Source organism: Musa acuminata, chromosome BXJ3-9 (genome assembly GCF_036884655.1).
Source record: "Musa acuminata AAA Group cultivar baxijiao chromosome BXJ3-9, Cavendish_Baxijiao_AAA, whole genome shotgun sequence".
Taxonomy (NCBI): Eukaryota; Viridiplantae; Streptophyta; class Magnoliopsida; order Zingiberales; family Musaceae; genus Musa; species Musa acuminata.
Window position 1 is genome coordinate 44089496 of NC_088357.1, and position 17265 is coordinate 44106760.

The following is a 17265-nucleotide window of genomic DNA, read 5'->3' on the forward strand; positions in this document are numbered from 1 at the left end:
CTGCTCTGAGGTGGAGAGGGAGAGGAGAATAGGAAAGGCAAGCAAAGGCTCTAGCCTATGAGGCTCTGAATCCCTCTTATTTATAGAGGTCCCATGTCAAACCCTAATGGGTCCTCCCCTAGGGGGTATTAGACTTGCATCCAATAAGATAAGGGCTCCGTCGGATATCTCATATCTGAACCTCTACTCATCGCAATGCCTACCATATGTGTGTGACCCTCTAGGCCCAATATCGAGCTGGCCGTGAGTCATACCTGTCAGAACTCCTTCTAACTCAGTGAATTATTATTCCTGTAATAATTCACTCGACTCATCGACTACGGACGTACTAGGCCACTACGCCGTAGTCCCTAGACGATACAGGAGAATCCAATCCATTGGACCTGTCTGTCCTCAGTTACCGTGTACCTATAGTCCCTTATCCATCTAATATCCCAGAGACCGTATATCGAGCATGGTGCTGTCAGACCCATACGGTTTCTACTCGAGTCTCGCTCTAATCGGATTCTCCCGGAGAACTCTTTCTCTCTCAACCCTAATGACCCTGGCCAGGGATTTGTCTGAGCAAGAACACATGGGATATTCCTCTCATGACGCCGAGAGTGGATGATCCTCTATCGATACTCAATAGCCCTCGTAAGGTCGACTACCACTCCCAATGACCAATTGTACTAGATCTGGGACAGTCAAACCTATAAGTCTAGTATCAAAGAGTGGAGCACTCATACAGGACATCCTTGGTGTCTCAAGTCTAAGGACCAGATATACCACTAGGACTACAGAATCGCTATCTGACAATAAGGCATCATCAACCATCCAGCATTCCGTAAGCGAATCAATCAATGAACTCATTCTCCAATGAGCACCTGTACCGTATCCCTAGTGTCCCTACACGAGCAGCTTTGAGACCAGCTACATCCATCATATGGACGGGTATACAGCACACCAGTCTGTCCGGTTATCACGATGTCCCTCTCGAGTAACCTATGACCGAGATTATTTAGGATATGTGTTTAAAGGTGAATCGATCTCATTATCATGATCTCATCACGATCCGATTCCCATTGCACAAATCCAAGGACATCACAATATATATATATATATATATATATATATATATATATATATATATATATATATATATATATATATATATATATATATATATATATATATATATATATGCAATAGTTATAAAGTGATATACACCAAAATATAATAAGCAAAAAGATTCTGTATCAAGTCACATGTGCCATCACTCACGTGATTGGCTTGCTGGACACCTATGACTAGCAATAACAAGCCTGATTTTCCCGATGTGGGACTATGAGACTTGCCAAACTAACACAAAGTTATTGAAGAGTTGAACTACTTCATAGCTTATATTCACTTAAGGAAGCTCGGCAAGTTAGAGGACAAAGTCGAGTAAGCGAACATTGTTACGAATGAAGCAAAAGAAAATAAATTTGATACAAGCCCTATAACATGATGACGGAAGTCATGCATGAGAGTTACAGTTTGTCTTTCTATAAACTAAGGGAAACTAATCGGAGAACATAAAGGTGTTAAAGTAAATAGTCGAAAGGGGTAAGGAGGCGACGATGAGCCAAAGGGACTCAACAACTCAAAACCTAGCATTAATTAGAATGAAGGTGGACTCAAATGAGTGTCATAGTGTTACAAAGCCAAATCTACCGATCGCAAAAAAAAGACACATATGTGAAGCAACGGATAGTAAAGTCATGAGCATGGCAGTGTCATGGCACCATAAAGGTAGGATTTCCATAGAGTTATTGATTCCTTACTCTAATGAAGGGAGAGTGCTTAGTCATGAAAGGGACTGAGAAGGTAGAGTATGCAGAGGTAAACTCCAAGTACTGAAATAAGGCTAAAGGGCAAAGGCCAAAGAACTTCGTAAGACTAGTGTCAACGGGCTTCTCATCAAAACAATCAAAAGTGAAGGACTTCGAGTCACTACAAAAGTGCTTGACCAAGGAACAAAATTGGTAGTATGTAATGCTATACCTTTTTTACTTAGAGGAGTATCTGATAGAGAAAATGGAGAAGATAATATAATCCCAGATGTAACCAAAACTATTAGAGACTTGCTTCAAGTTAGGATAAAATTTTACTCTTTCGAGTAAAACTTTATGCATTCCAAAAGCTCGATGGTAATAAGAAGGTGAATTGTAACTAACTCAATGCAAGAAATGCAAACACTTTGGGTGTTTCGAAAGTATAAGCAAAAGGTAGGCGATGACTAGTAACTAACTCGATGCATGAAGTACAACTCTTGGAGAGGCAAGCAAAGTTGAGTAATCTTTGCCTTCTCAACTCTTAAAAGAATAGGTGAAAGTGAGTACTCAAGTTCTCTTATTTATCAAATAGAAGAGTTCTGCATGAGTTCAATGATCATTTGAAAAAACTTAGTAGAAAACAACAATTGTCAAATCCTCACCAATAGTGATTGGTATTATTGAGAGCACCGTTTGCTTCATTTTCCAATAGAATACCAATCAAAAGCAGAAATGATGCGAACCAACTTGAAGGTGGCAACTAATTAGAAGAGAAATCGATGGGTAAATTTTAGGAATAAAAGACCCCGAAAACTTCAAAATCTACAAGGCAATGCTCGTTAAAACTTTAAAAGGTATCCAACTAGTCTAAACAATTTGAGACGTTTAAGATATTGGTGCATAACAAGGAAAAAAAAAATTTTCATCTAAAGGATCTATAGAAACCAATAAGGATCAACATAACTTGATCGACCTTACACCAGCATCGAAGTCATTGGCAAGTTGAAGCAAGTGACAAATCAAAATTCAACAACTCAACAACAACAATGGAATGCAGTTGGGAGAATTAGACCAAAAGATTAAAGATTCAGCAAAGCAAGGAGATGCGGTGTCCACAAAGGCTTTAACGAGAGCGTCAAAGGAATAAATGGGGGAGGATATTATGAACAAAATTATAAACAGGATCCTCAATATTATGCTTGTATATGTTTATGTCTTTTAATCTTGTTCATACTTTGCACAGCATATAGAAGGCTTGCAATAAACTTGATAACTTCATTTTGGTTGGCTTTTATAACTGTTTCAAGTTTATAAATGTTGATCGTATGCAATCATCACACAAAAGATAAATTGTCCAGAAACAAGCTATCCAAGTATCCATTTTCGAGGTTTTTTAGCTTCATAAAATAGTGCGGATATCAATTAGCACTACACCTAAGAAATATCTAAGTGGCACAAGGCTTGATTGATCTTTAGGATAGTATCTATGGTTGTTCACTATTTTGTTCTATAACAATGTTATATGAACATTTTTAATTGTAACAGATTACCTTGAACCCTTTGTCGCATGACCGTTCTAGAGCTTGCGAAATCTATGTTTATAATTTATATTACCTATTAAGTATTTGCTAAAATAATCACTTATGAACCTTAAGTTAAATATATATTTTGTAACTCATCTCTTTTTTAAGAATTGATAGACAAACACGTAAGGATACCATAAAACTTAAGCAAAATCAATTAAATCCATGGCATTAAACTTCCTTATTTATTTTCTTTACACACAATTCAATCTTAGAAGAAAAAGTATATAAAAAGAATCACATCAGATAAACAAAAAAAAAGTTGGAGACTCAATTACCATAGATCATTGAACTAAGAGAATTGGAGCTCTAAAAGGAGCCAATCAATTTCATGGGGGGTTATGTTAAGTGAAGTTTCAACTATACAAGAATATACTACACAATCTCACATCAAAAAGAGATAAAAATTTAAATTGATTTATAAAGATCAAATATATTATTATTAACTTAAATTTAAATACTTTAAATAAATAACTCATATTTAATAAAATTAACAAATCAATTATCTCATCAGATTATATTATGAAATATATCTTATGATAATCCCTTCTTCAAGCACATATGTTACATCACCTGCAGGAAACACTATATTGATACATATGATGACACAAATCAAGACATGACGTTTTTTGTGTAAGAACTGCATTGATACGTGTGATGCCATAACTCAAGACACGATATGTTTTGTGGAACAAAACTTACAGATCTTAGCAGTTCTTCATGCTCAAGTGAATAGACAAAAAATACAAACAACAATTGGACTAAGCAGTCCAATGCGAGAATGCAAAGGAGCTCTTATCTACATAGGTAAGAGGCAACATGGATTGCAACTTCAACGGAGAAGCCATCGAGCAACATGGCTTTCAAATAAACTCTACTGACTGCCTACCCTCCATCCCCTTCTAAGCCAAACTTACAGATCCTGCCTATCAACAAATGCTGCCCCCAATAAAGAATAGGATGCGTCAATCCTGCACAAACGCAATATCTCTGGACATAAGATCGATTATGCCTCCTTAGTGTAACCCAGATTATACCTCACCAGATTTGATCAATCTGAACTTTGCAAGATCACAAAATGATCATCGTCAATAGTCTTCATATGATCACCAGTGCTCTTGCCAATATACCAAGATATTGTAGCTGTGTGCAATTGACAATTCAAAGCAAGGTTAGAATGTTTTAAGAGTTCTCTTGTGGTTAACACCTAAAAGGAAAACACCAATATTTCTTAAATTACTCCAAAACCAAAATTCAAACATGCTTTTCAGACCAGCTCCAAATAACACAATATATCGTTGGATCTGTTTGCTCTATCAGACCATAAAAAGATAGAAGGAACAGTTCTGTAACGAAATGATGAGATAGGACCTTTGAATTTTGAACTGTTAATGGCACAGAATTCTGCAGCGGCTAGGCTGATTTTATTGAGAGAAGTTCAACTGGATACTGTTTTATGTCAAGGAAGACAATTATAGCTCTAAATAAATCTGTAAAAGAGACCTGGAGACTCCAAATAAACTTTTGCAAGACATGCCAAGATAGACTTCTCAAAATGCACATACCAAGATGCTAGGACTTGGGTAATGATCCAAGTCCAATGATAAGACCACCAAGCTAAATGACATGAGAAAAACCTAATCCTATTCCTTCTAGATATTTGACATGAATCTTACAGAGGTTGCACAATCAAATTGAATTCTCCTAGTGTTGTTCGTACCTGTGGCAGGAGCCATTTCCTGTTCTCTGGTTGTGTGCAACAAGACAGTCCCTGAAATAACTGTTATAAACCCGCACAGTTCAGAAGCAATACTACTATTGTTTTGTCCAGACCAGTCCTGGTAATGCAGTTAAGGGTTTAGGAGGGAGAACTAACAATCACTGTTTTATATGTAGATAGATAAAATGATTGTGTGCATACCTTGAACATTATTGCACTTGCAATTATTGTAAGGCTAGTGAACATAACATAGTATATTGGGGATACGATTGCTGTGTTAAAAGTGTCAAGTGCCTGGAAGAAGAAACACTTAGCTTTTAGCAAATCATAAAAGATGCTATACTTCCTAAAATTTCAATGTAGTAATGTTTGCTTATGGATGTTTAAAGAAAATAGAATGCATGGCATCTAATGGAAACTCAAAAACAGGTCAACTGTCTTCTGTCACAGAACATTACATCCAAGAGTTACCAGGCCTTTGCAAACCTAGACTGCGTATACGGTGATGCATTCCCTGATCAAATTGAAAAGTCATGATAACCATAAGCACCACTAGGTCTAGGATATCGATGAAAATTTAACCTCATGTCAGACCCTTACAACTCTAGAACCACTTGAGAGATGCTTAACACCTAACATGGTGGTACATAAAGCAATAGAAGAAGAACTGTTCATGGTGGTACATAAAGCAATAGAAGTATGTCAAGCCTAACACCTAACAAATCTCTAGCTAGATTGAAAACATGCATTCAACTATAACAATTCAAAAAATCTGATGTGATAAAAGGAAAAAAAAAACCTTATGCTTCTATTTCATAATGCAAACGAAGAAGAAAAGTAGAAGATATGAACTAAAATTTTGCAAGCACAAGTTTAAAAACAACCAATTTACTTTTGAAAAGAAACAGCTGAAATGAAAACTCTGACATCCACAGGAATGAAACTGCAAGTGTTGGGATATTGTTGAGAAGTTTTATCAATAATTGTGAAAAGTGAATCATGTTAGATGACTAAATGAGATTTCATAAAGGATAAACTGTTTCCAATAAAGCTTATGTTCTACCAACCTTGTTTAGATAATTCATTTGAGAGATGACACAAACAAGTGCAACTGTGACAAACAACCATGTCTGGTAATAAGTAACCTGACTTATTCCCTGAAATGTGAGTTTGATTGCAATTCCAATGGCTTTTATGCTTACAACCTGTAAAGGCCAAACATGGAATTCAGGATATCACAAGTTGACATAATAGATGACAATATCTTCCAGCATATATAGTTCAAATAATGAATTCAAGTATCTGCATTCTTGAGCTTGAAGCATTTTACCGTCAGTGAGCCCATCAGAGAGCAGATGCCCAAGTAAATTAATATATTTGTCTGTCCATAGCGGGGTTCAAAGTGTAAGACAAGCACCAGTACAAAAGACAATGTAGTTGCAGCATAAATTAAAAAACCTGCAGAGAGACAAATGTTAGGAGAAAATATAATATGTTCCCATCAGACTAAAGAAATAACAACTGAAATAGTCAAGGGGTCAGTGGGGACTAATTTCCATTAATACCAGGCTGAGTTGCTAGTTTCCATATTTCTTCCACTGAACTTGGAGATTGTTCCCGAGGTGCATGAATCACGATAACAACAGAACCAACTATGCAGGATATGCAACCCAAAATGCCCATTCTCTGTAAGCGTTCCTTCAGCATGAAGTGTGACAAGACAGAACTGCACAGTTTACCAAAGATATCAACATAAGTAATGAAAACATAGCGAACTTAATAGAGCAAAGGAACACATTTATACAGTACCTGACTATTATGCTTAATGCACCAAGAGGGGTCACCAGAGCAGCCGGGGCAAAAACATAAGCCACGAAGTTTGCAACTTCACCGATAAGCACTATTTGTCAAGAAATTTCAGACATCAGGAACATTGTTGCTCTAGCAGTATGTACTATTGAAATTAAGAAACTGTCCAAGAGAATGCCTTGATTGTAGAAAAGTAGCTTACTTGTTATCATTCCAGCCCACCACAATGGTTGTAATAGATATGCATATCCGCCGACTCCTGAAGTTTGAATAAATAAATAAATAAACAAATAAAACTATTTGAAAGCAACTTTAAATATACAGGGGATATATGAATCATTGAAATATGTTAGTAGATTATCCTATTGAAATATCATAATGAGAACTGTGAAACTGAAAGATAAACGTTTAACAAGCTACCAGCCTACCACTCGTATAATTATCTTATGTATTATGGAGAATTCAAAATTTTGACATGGAAGATCAACCATGTCTTAGATTCGAAGCAAAAAAGGGAAAGCAAATTACTGCTTCAGACTTATCTCACCCTATACAAAAGTTAATGAGTCAAGGAGGCCAATGTTACAAAAATACAGCAGCAAATGCTGTTTTACTTTTCTGTTTTGCTTATGTATTACTTTAGAATCACCAAGGACTTTCCCATGCATATGGGTAAGCTAGGGAACACAATTCCAAACATAAAAAAGACCTCAGAAATTTAGGAAATAAACAGTATAGTTACTACTCACTAAGCTGTCCTTATAACATTAATAATACAATGATAACACCAAACTCCAAGATAAAGTAGATTTACGAAAAAGGACCCTCACATAATAAACCCACTCCTATCACCATCCAATTTTTTTTTTTAAAGGAACTAGTCATCAGATTTGAAGATCTACATTATGTTTGAACTTTAAGCATAAGGACTCGGGGATTAACCCTATATAAATTCTCACATAAACAAAAAGAAATCTAGATAAAGAGTTGATATCTAGATTAAGCATAAGGGCATAGCGAGTAACCCTCTGAATTGATCAAGAATCATTTCTATGGAAGGTCTTCGGCATAACAAAATATATATATTATTCATACTTGTCCGAAAGGAATCACATACCAGCCTCAGATTTTAGAAAAGCGGTTAAGGAGACATAATTGTGTAGAAGCTCTTCTTAATCACAAAAATTCAGAACTTATTCAGACTTGTACTTAAAGAAGCATATATTACCATCATCCTTTTTAAATTATGTTAAGGTGATGTAGTTGTATCAAATGATAGAAACTACCTTAATTAATGAAAATGTATAGAATACAATAGGTAGCAACATCAGATTTTATGTGGTAGTTGAAGGAGATGCAATTGTACCCCATTTCCATATTTCTCGGTAAAAATATATATTGATTGCATATAGGCACTAAAGCATGATATCAGGAATTTGGGGCAATCAAAGGAGTCAATAAACAATAATGTTGAGAGGGGAGATTCACGAAAATAGAATGTATAGTGCTAGTGCTAGGAACTAGAGAAATTACAACTATCAAGCATGCAGAACCAATCGGTTAGCTCCATCAATGTACCAGAAAGGTGGAAAAGAGTTGCATATATACCCAACTCATTTAACCTGGTTGAAAAAAGAGTATGAACCCATGTCTGAAAGATAAGTGTAGCTAGTAGCTACGCTATGACGATGGACAGAGGAACTTAATTCTTCAAATGTTGTATTAGAGCTTAAGCTAGCTTAAACATTCCATGAAGATCTCATGTTTCAATCATAAGCCTAATGCCAGTTCTTGGGATTTATTAGATTTGCTTTTAAAGACATTGATCATCTCGTTAAGATCTAACTAGAGAATGGGCCTAATCTCGCAAAATCCATCGTAATAACAAAGGAAGGGTCTGTCTTAACAACCGCGTCGAATGTTAAGCAAACTGATGATCTCTCCCAGAAACATGAACCTATATCTACTAAAACGTAATCAAGCACCTGAATATCAAATCTTTGAGTGCCACTGAACACAAAAAAACCACATCATTCAACAAGATGTACAGTCCATCAGTCGAAAGATCCGAAACGCAGGGGAGAAGAGATCTAGGATTTCTCATCTGACCTGCGCGGGTGCCGGATTTCCCGGCGCGCTTGAGCCCCTTCTTCTTCAGTATAAAGCTGGATCCGATGAAGGCGCTCGAGACGACGGCCAAGGCGAAGCCTTTCGTGTTGTCCGAAACCCCCATCTTCGCCGGTCACTTCCAACTCTTATCTCCTCTTCCTGTTCCTTCGGTTCTCTAATCGGGAAGGAAAACCACGGAATTGGAACCAAATAGGAAGGCAAAACCAAACAGGGCTACTGGAGCTGGAATTCTCCCACGCAAACCACCAAATTTGAATGAAAACACGGAGGGAAGGGAAGAGCCGAGGCCGTCGTCTTCCGTGTCTCAAGCTTTCGTTGGTACTCGCTGTTCCGATGCGACCTCGAGACGGAGCTCGACAGCGACGGGAAGACGGTTTTGGCTTCTCCTTTTCGAAAAGATAGAAATAATTATCTACCCTTCCCGTCATACCCGTTTTGCTGCCCGCCTCCGGTCAGAGAGGATCGTAGGCTGCCGTGAATCCAATCAACTCAAGGTATTTATTTGTGTAAAAATATTAGGTAGATTTTAATGGACTTGCTTTCTTGCCCTTCCTATTATCAATTCTGTGTCCGTTTTGTTTTGGAGGGGACAGACGTGAGCGATGACGGATGACACCAACGATGTACTCGAACGAAACACCCGTTCGATAATTCAATAAGAATATGGAGCCTTCTGTGGGTCCCATAAATTTATCCAATAACAGAGCAGGTAGAGAACGCAGGGTAAAGGAGGGGTGCGCAGAAAACGCCAACAGGAAAGGCGGGCCCACTGACATTGTACGGTACTTTTAAATATATAAACATAAATATATGATAAAGGAGAAAATAATATATTTTTATCATATTTTATGTTTTGAAATATATCAAAAGATTCCTAATTTTCATCAACATCAATCAAATTTTCGTACAAATTATTTTATTAAATCTTAGAACTTAGGATAAAATTAATAGTTAAGATTTGTGACGATTTGAATTAACTAAAACTCAGATTAACATGGTTTTGAATTGAGCTATAGTGTTTTGGTTCAATAATAATTAACATGGTAATTCTATGGAGAAATATTATATTGAAATATAGACTTATCAAAGTCATTTCTTGTTATTTATTATGATTCTGGTGATATGGTAATAATTTTATACATCATCATTATTTATTATTATTCTTTCATAATAAATTAACACAAATTGAGATTAAAACTCCTAGTTCCACTCATATAAAACTACTCCTAGTTCCACTCATACATGACTAAAGTAGAATGTCATATTTTAATTTTTATTACTACTATCAATAAAAAATATAACTAAAAATAGATAATCTAAAACTTAAAGCATACTAATTTATTAAATAAAATTTACAAGGCTTCCCTCTATACATAGTGTTTTGAAACCTATATCTAATTATAACATCTCATAAAAAACAAAATATAATATATTCAAAATTTATATACATAAAATATCCATACGTCATCATTCATATCTACGTTAGCATTAGCTTGCACGTGCTCACTTTCCTACTAAACACTTTCGTACTAACTTATGGTACTAAATACTTAAATAGAATATTAAAATATAATATTTTAATATTCTTAACATAAGATATTTAACAATTGGCATCTCAATCCTATAAAATAGTATATGTATAATAAAAAAGTAAAATTCTATATCGAAATAATTTAAATACTTATATGTACATATAAGAAATATAGTAAATTCATAAACTTCTGAATCCCAAATCATAACATATATATTTACTTTCATACCATAAGTTATCGTAATATATATGTACATTCCCATATTACACATCATAATATATATATGTGCCCTCTCATACTACACGTCATAATATATATATGCACTCTCATATTATATGTCATAATATATATACATACACATATCACCCACATCTTGATATATACATGTACTATCACACCGTACGTTATAATACATATGTGCACTCTTACACCACACATCATAGTATCTACATGTTTCGCGTTGTAATACATCTATGCACTCCTACACTGTATGTCATAGAAAACACACGTACTCTCATACCGCACATCATCATATATGCATAAATATAAGTTAATTTTATCATAATTCATATATTTTTATACTTATAAAATATATACATTCACATTTAGCTCATGTCTAACTCATAACAATCATATTATTCGAAACATATTTTCAAAATATATTATGAATATAATAATTTATATAATCATTATTTTATAGTGAATTAAACTTATACTTATGTAATTGAACTAAAAAATTAAGATGTTAATAAAAAATCATATTTTTTAATGATCGAGTGTGCTAGAGAGCCATATAGGGTTATAAGATATCTTAATTAAGAACCCTACCTCTTAAATTATTTATTTATAATAATTCATAAATTTTTTTGATAAAATCCCTTATAAAATATACTATACTCAGCTTGAAAATTCATATAGATTTCATCATTAATTTTTTAATAATTCACTCTATAAACAAATGAAATAGTTAGTATTAATTAAACCATTGCATGAAGAAATTTTACTTCACTATTTTAATTGATCAACGATCTTAATTACCATGAAATTTTATAGAAAACTAGAAAACATATCAAACTAAATACATACCAAATTTTAACTTGAATACACACTAGGTTATGATTTTGAATTTTTATAAAATTTTATAAAAAACTAGGAAACATATAAAATTAAATGACCCTTCTAATTAAACTACCAACATAGGTAATTTTTATGTCACAAAATTCATATTTTTTGGGCATGTTTCACGTTGGTAAAACATGCAATTTAGACTATTAAGCCTTAAATTTTGACATAAACATGTTTGATTTTATGTAGTTTCTTGTTAATTTTTATGACATTCGACATGATATTCCAAAACTTAGTGGTGATAACTATAAGATATGGAAGGAGAGAGTTCTTCTTCATTTAGGATGGATGGATATTGATTATACTATTAGCAAAGATGAACCACCTATAGTCACTAATACCAGCACTCTAACTAATGTCGCGTTATATGAGCAATGGGAATGATCCAATCGGCTTAACATGATGTTTAAGACTAAGATAACTGTTGGTATACGTAGTTCTGTTGAGCAGCATGAAAAAGTTTGAGACTTATTACAAGCTATTGATGAGCAATTCATCACTTCAGAAAAGGCACTAGCAAGTACCCTAATAATAAAATTTTCATCCGTTAGACTCACCAACATAAAGGGTGTACGTGAGAATATAATGCGAGATATTGCTGCTCAACTTAAGAAACTCGAGATTAATATGTTAGAATCTTTCCTAGTGCACTATATTCTGAACACCCTTCCACATCAATACGGGCATTTTAAGATTTCATATAATACATATAAGGATAAATGGTCAATCAATGAATTAATGACCATGTGTGTTCAAGAAGAAGAGAGGCTAGTGATGGAACTGGGTGAGAGTGCATTAGTAGTAACCACTCGCGAGAAAAATAAAACTAACAAAAATCAAACCAATCAGAAAGCTCATCAGCAAGGAAAAGGTAAAATACCACCCTAAGCTGATATAAAAAAAGAAGCAAAGTGTTTCTTTTATAAAAGAAAGTGGCACATGTAGAAGGAATGCATGAAATTCTGGCTTAAAAAGAAAGGTAAACCAACCTCGTGTGTGTTATGAATCTAATATGGTTAATATTAATATTAACACCTGGTGGATTGACTCTGGATCAACAATCCATATTGCAAACTCTTTGCAGGGTATGCAAAACCTAAGGAAGCTAGTAGGAAATGATATTGAAAAGGTAATAGGTTCAATTTGAATCAATGCCCAAAGAATAATCTTGAAAAGAAATCAATGAAAAACATCACATATGCTTCTGTCATCTTATGTATGCTCAAGTCTGTACTAGACCTGATATTACATTTGTTGTGGGGATACTAGGTCAATATTAGAGTAATCCAAGTATGGACTACTAGAGAACTGTAAAAAAAGTAATGAGGTATCTATAAGAAACCAAATATTACATGCTTATGTATAAACATGCTATGCTTATGTATAGAAAGTGATGTATAGACATGCTTATCTACAAGTAATTCATTTGTCTATATTTTTATACATAAACATTTAATATAACCAAATATGCATACATAATATGAGCATTTTATTGACTAAAAAATATTAAAAATATTATATCCTCATTATTTTTTAACATGAAATAAATCAAGAAGTTTCAAAAACAAACTAAAATAAAGCCATATTCATGGTATAAAAAATGAAAACTCTTTCATATCAAGGCATAGGTCAGATGGGCTATGATACCAACTATTAGAAATCTTTGATACCAATTTGTGTTTCTAAATCATTATAATAAAAACACAATAAAACTAATACGGAAACGAAATAGCGTACCTCTAGCCATTGTTGTTAAGAATTTCTACAGCGGTTTCTTCTTAAACTTTGGCACTTCTCGGCTCAAAACTCTCGCTTTAGATGGTGTAGGAAATCATTTTGACTACAAAGAGTTGTTGAGCCCAAGTACCAAAATCATTGTTTATATATATGTTCTCCCATCAAGAACATTTATGTAGGAAATTGGGTTAGGACTATCTGAACTTATAAATCTTATCTTAGTATACAGAGGTAGCATTCACTCAATTTTAAATCTTATAAAAAATATATCAAAAGTACATAGTGTAATTATATTCTTAAAAGGGTCAATTTAGCTCGAATAAAATCTTTTCTTAGAAAATAAGGGATTTTGAGTACCTCATATTAAGATAATCACAACTCTATGAATTGATTTCAAATTAAGATCATACTAAAGGCCTTAGAACTATAAGAAAATCATACAAAATATATTCAAAAATTAAATATTAATTTGAAGTCTATGTTACTAAAAAATAGTTAAAAATTTAGCTTATAATTTGTAAAACTGAAACTCTAAATATAGCATGAGAAGAATTAATTTTTTCTTAGCTCATTCTTTTTTAGAGCTAGGATTTCCTAACCTCAGGAAAAAATATGAGAGAAAAAGTCATGGGATATCAGAGTGGTAAAGAGGATAAGGTCAAAATAAGATAGAGATAATTAAGAGGTTACCTTGATGTATAAAGTTCAATCCCATCATGTCTCATTTCATTTTTTTCTTATTTTATTAATATAATTTTAACATTATAATAACCTCAATTGAGTTTAATTTGATTTGATAAAGATAATATTTTTAGTCTAAACTCATCCTTCATACTCACTTATGTATCTCAACATTTACCATAACATTTATCTTTCATTTAATTTTTCATTACTTCATACATACCTACCTAAGTAGCTTATGATCATCCATATATATATTTCTTATGTTAATCATGGTCAAACTTATTCAAGCATTTAGATTCATTTAAAATCGATTAAAATTTCATTGTTACTTCTAGTCACTATATGTATATTTACTACTATAACTTAATCTCATATTCAAATACATTAATACACTTGGCTTGTTTTGTTATGCTTAAAATAAATATTAATGATTATATATACTAAATCAATATTTCATAAGACATTGAGAATAATATTTTTGAAAGTATAGATATCATAAAAACATGAACATATCATTTATTATATTTATAAAGTATAGATATCATAAATTATATCACTAAGTGGGGGTAATATATATATAATATTTGTGCTTCTATTAGCATACTAATTATAGTTGAATGTTTGTGAGACTCGGCACTAACCTAAATTCAAGGTTAAGTGTAAAATAATTTTTTTTATTATCATTTATATTGAAATAAGTTAAAACTTTCTTAATTTAACCCAAATCTAGTTATATAATAAAGTTGATAATTTAATTTGGTAAATTTTGAATTAATTTTATATATTACTCCTTTTTTTAATTATTATTATAATAAATAAACATAAAATATTATAATATTTCTCTAAAAATATATAAAACTAAATTCAAGATGAAATGAAAAATTAAGTGTTGATCATCATTTATTTTAAAATATACCAAAATAATTCTATTTTTTCAATAGAAGGACTTAAACACTCAAATAAATTGTTCATAAAATATTATAATATATAATAAAGTTAATAATCAAGGTTTATAAGGAGATATGGAAGATAACAACCAAATTTATGCAGGAGTAGTCTCGGACCTCCACCACTTCCATGTCATCCCAACAACTATGACTTCAAACATTATGAGAAGTTCAATACTCGCCTTCCTAGCATCGATAGAAGCCTCAATAGCTATAGTTAGAATTGCCTCACTTATCAGACCAGGACCTTCTCGACGATTCTCACTAGGTTGTTAACCAACTTGACTTAGTTGATCAAGCTCTAAAGTCTATGCACTACTCGAGAGATTGTCACATGGTACCCATAATCAAATGTGTTGAAGCTTAATCAGGTGATTCACATGGTGAATCTTAAAGAAGCTTTCCACTCATACTATGGCATGAGAGTTTTTTTAGTTTGGAGTCATTGGATTAGATCCTCCACTTGTGAGTTAGGTTGATGTTTGTTGATTGTAACATAGTAACACTTAATAATATGGTGCCTATCTATTCAGACTTTGTTGGAAGGCATCGTTCCACTTCAAGCTGGCGTGGTAGCTCCAAAAGTTCCATTATTGCTGAGGCATTGCCTTGTTCTGACTCCTCCAATTGAGCTCGCAGTTGAGGCACCTGCCTTGTATGCTAATTTACCTTAGCCACTTTATTATAGAGAAAATCTTACTCTCAGAGTAAGATCATCATCACGCCAAAGCATCACGGTTTACTTTAGCACCACTATCATCAAGCGATGCCCTGTATATAAGAAACCATCGAGTAACATCAAATTCGAAGAGTCAAGACCTTATTATTACTATATGTTTGTGTGTCTCACTAGGAAGGGACTATGTCTTTAATACAATCTCTTCAATGATGAATGATATATAACCCTCAATTCTAGTACATCACTTATAGCGAAAACACCTTGGATGATTGTGCACTATGAGCCCTTATGTTGGTCTAAAGCCCTCCCATGAGCTTGAACCAAAGCATTTACACATGAATCCATCCCGACATAGTTCATATACTAAGAGCTATGTGGGGGGCACTTGTTGGTTCAAGAGGGGTGTGGAGCACCACTCTTAATGTTACTACTCTCTAGAGACATCGGGCCGAAGAATCTCAAGCCTACTTAAAACCTTCCCTTTAGTTATGGTCGGAGAACTTATTCAAATGAGTCATAAAAACTTGAAATAATATTCTCTCTTTTTATCATAATGATCAATTGCACGCGTGACTCACATAATGACAAGTCTCATATATAAAGCATCATAAATGATGATGTGAGTAAAATTGATCATAAAGTATCCTTTGAAAATAATATAGTTACATTTAGTCATAAAGCATCATTTAACGATGACATGATCGAATTTGGCTATGAAGAATCATTTGACAATGATGCGATAGAATTTCACCATGAAACACTATCAAATCTAACCATAAAACATTCATCGATAATAAAATCTAACCATAAATGATCAAATCTAATGATGAAGTAAATCTAATGATGAAGTGCCCCCAATAATAATACAACGAAATCCATCCCTAAAACATCATTTAATACAATAATCAACTTTTTCTCATCCTCCTCCCACTTTCCACCTCATATGGATAAAAAAAAAGGTGGGCTTTCCATTTGTCGATCCATTTCAGGCCCATATTGATGTATCGAGCCCATTACTAGACAAAAAAAGAAAAATAAAAAATAAAAAGTATTGACAAATTACTTCCAGACGTTGACCCTCCTAAACTTTGCCACGGGACCATCTCAACATTTGATCGAATGCTCGAAACATTCCCACTTCTATAATAATTTGCAGGAAAAGCGAGTATTCTTCCTTCCATTGCAAAGAAGATAAATGAAACCAAAAAGAGTGATGGCTACTGGAACCCACTCATCAGCATATGGTCTCCCTTTCGATGAGTCCTTTCAGTATAACTTATGATTTACAGTCACTCAATTTAAAATCATTGACCTACCGAGACCGCACCCGATCGACACTTGTCGGCACAGATGTCCGATCAAATAATTGTTGGGATGCAACATTTCTGAGGCACAAACCATTTGTTTTGTAAGGATTCTTTCCAGAAATTTTATAGGAGATGAAATCAAGCAGGCGAAGTCTTCTCGTGGAATCCGTGGGACTCATTGCTTATAAATTGCACCTCCCGGTATAAATTCTGTGA

The 17265-nt window shown here is 33.6% G+C and overlaps 1 protein-coding gene across 2 annotated transcripts; it reads right to left on the reverse strand.

Moving 5' to 3' along the window:
• Window positions 1-3930: 3930 nt before the first annotated feature.
• On the reverse strand, window positions 3931-9399 carry LOC135585749 (probable magnesium transporter NIPA6). 2 transcript variants are annotated; one of them, XM_065167975.1, is made up of 10 exons: window positions 9018-9399; window positions 7111-7167; window positions 6909-6999; window positions 6665-6825; window positions 6430-6557; window positions 6167-6304; window positions 5301-5393; window positions 5100-5217; window positions 4422-4522; window positions 3931-4350 (listed from the first exon to the last, which is right to left on the reverse strand). In XM_065167975.1, the coding sequence occupies exons 1-9, from the start codon at window positions 9139-9141 to the stop codon at window positions 4431-4433; spliced, it is 1002 nt and encodes a 333-aa protein (XP_065024047.1). In that variant the 5' UTR covers window positions 9142-9399; the 3' UTR covers window positions 3931-4350; window positions 4422-4430. The 2 variants fall into 2 exon arrangements, with proteins under 2 accessions (XP_065024047.1, XP_009418698.2); XM_009420423.3 differs by having other exon boundaries at window positions 3931-4522.
• Window positions 9400-17265: the final 7866 nt, after the last annotated feature.

Bases quoted from the DNA above. Each gene is read 5' to 3' on its own strand.
- LOC135585749 (XM_065167975.1), bottom strand. From the start codon at position 9,141: ATGGGGGTTTCGGACAACACGAAAGGCTTCGCCTTGGCCGTCGTCTCG. The intron at 7,168-9,017 runs GTCAGATGAGAA...TTCAAACTTCAG, and splicing joins GAAATCCGGCACCCGCGCAG to GAGTCGGCGGATATGCATAT. The intron at 7,000-7,110 runs GTAAGCTACTTT...CTTGACAAATAG, and splicing joins GTGGGCTGGAATGATAACAA to TGCTTATCGGTGAAGTTGCA.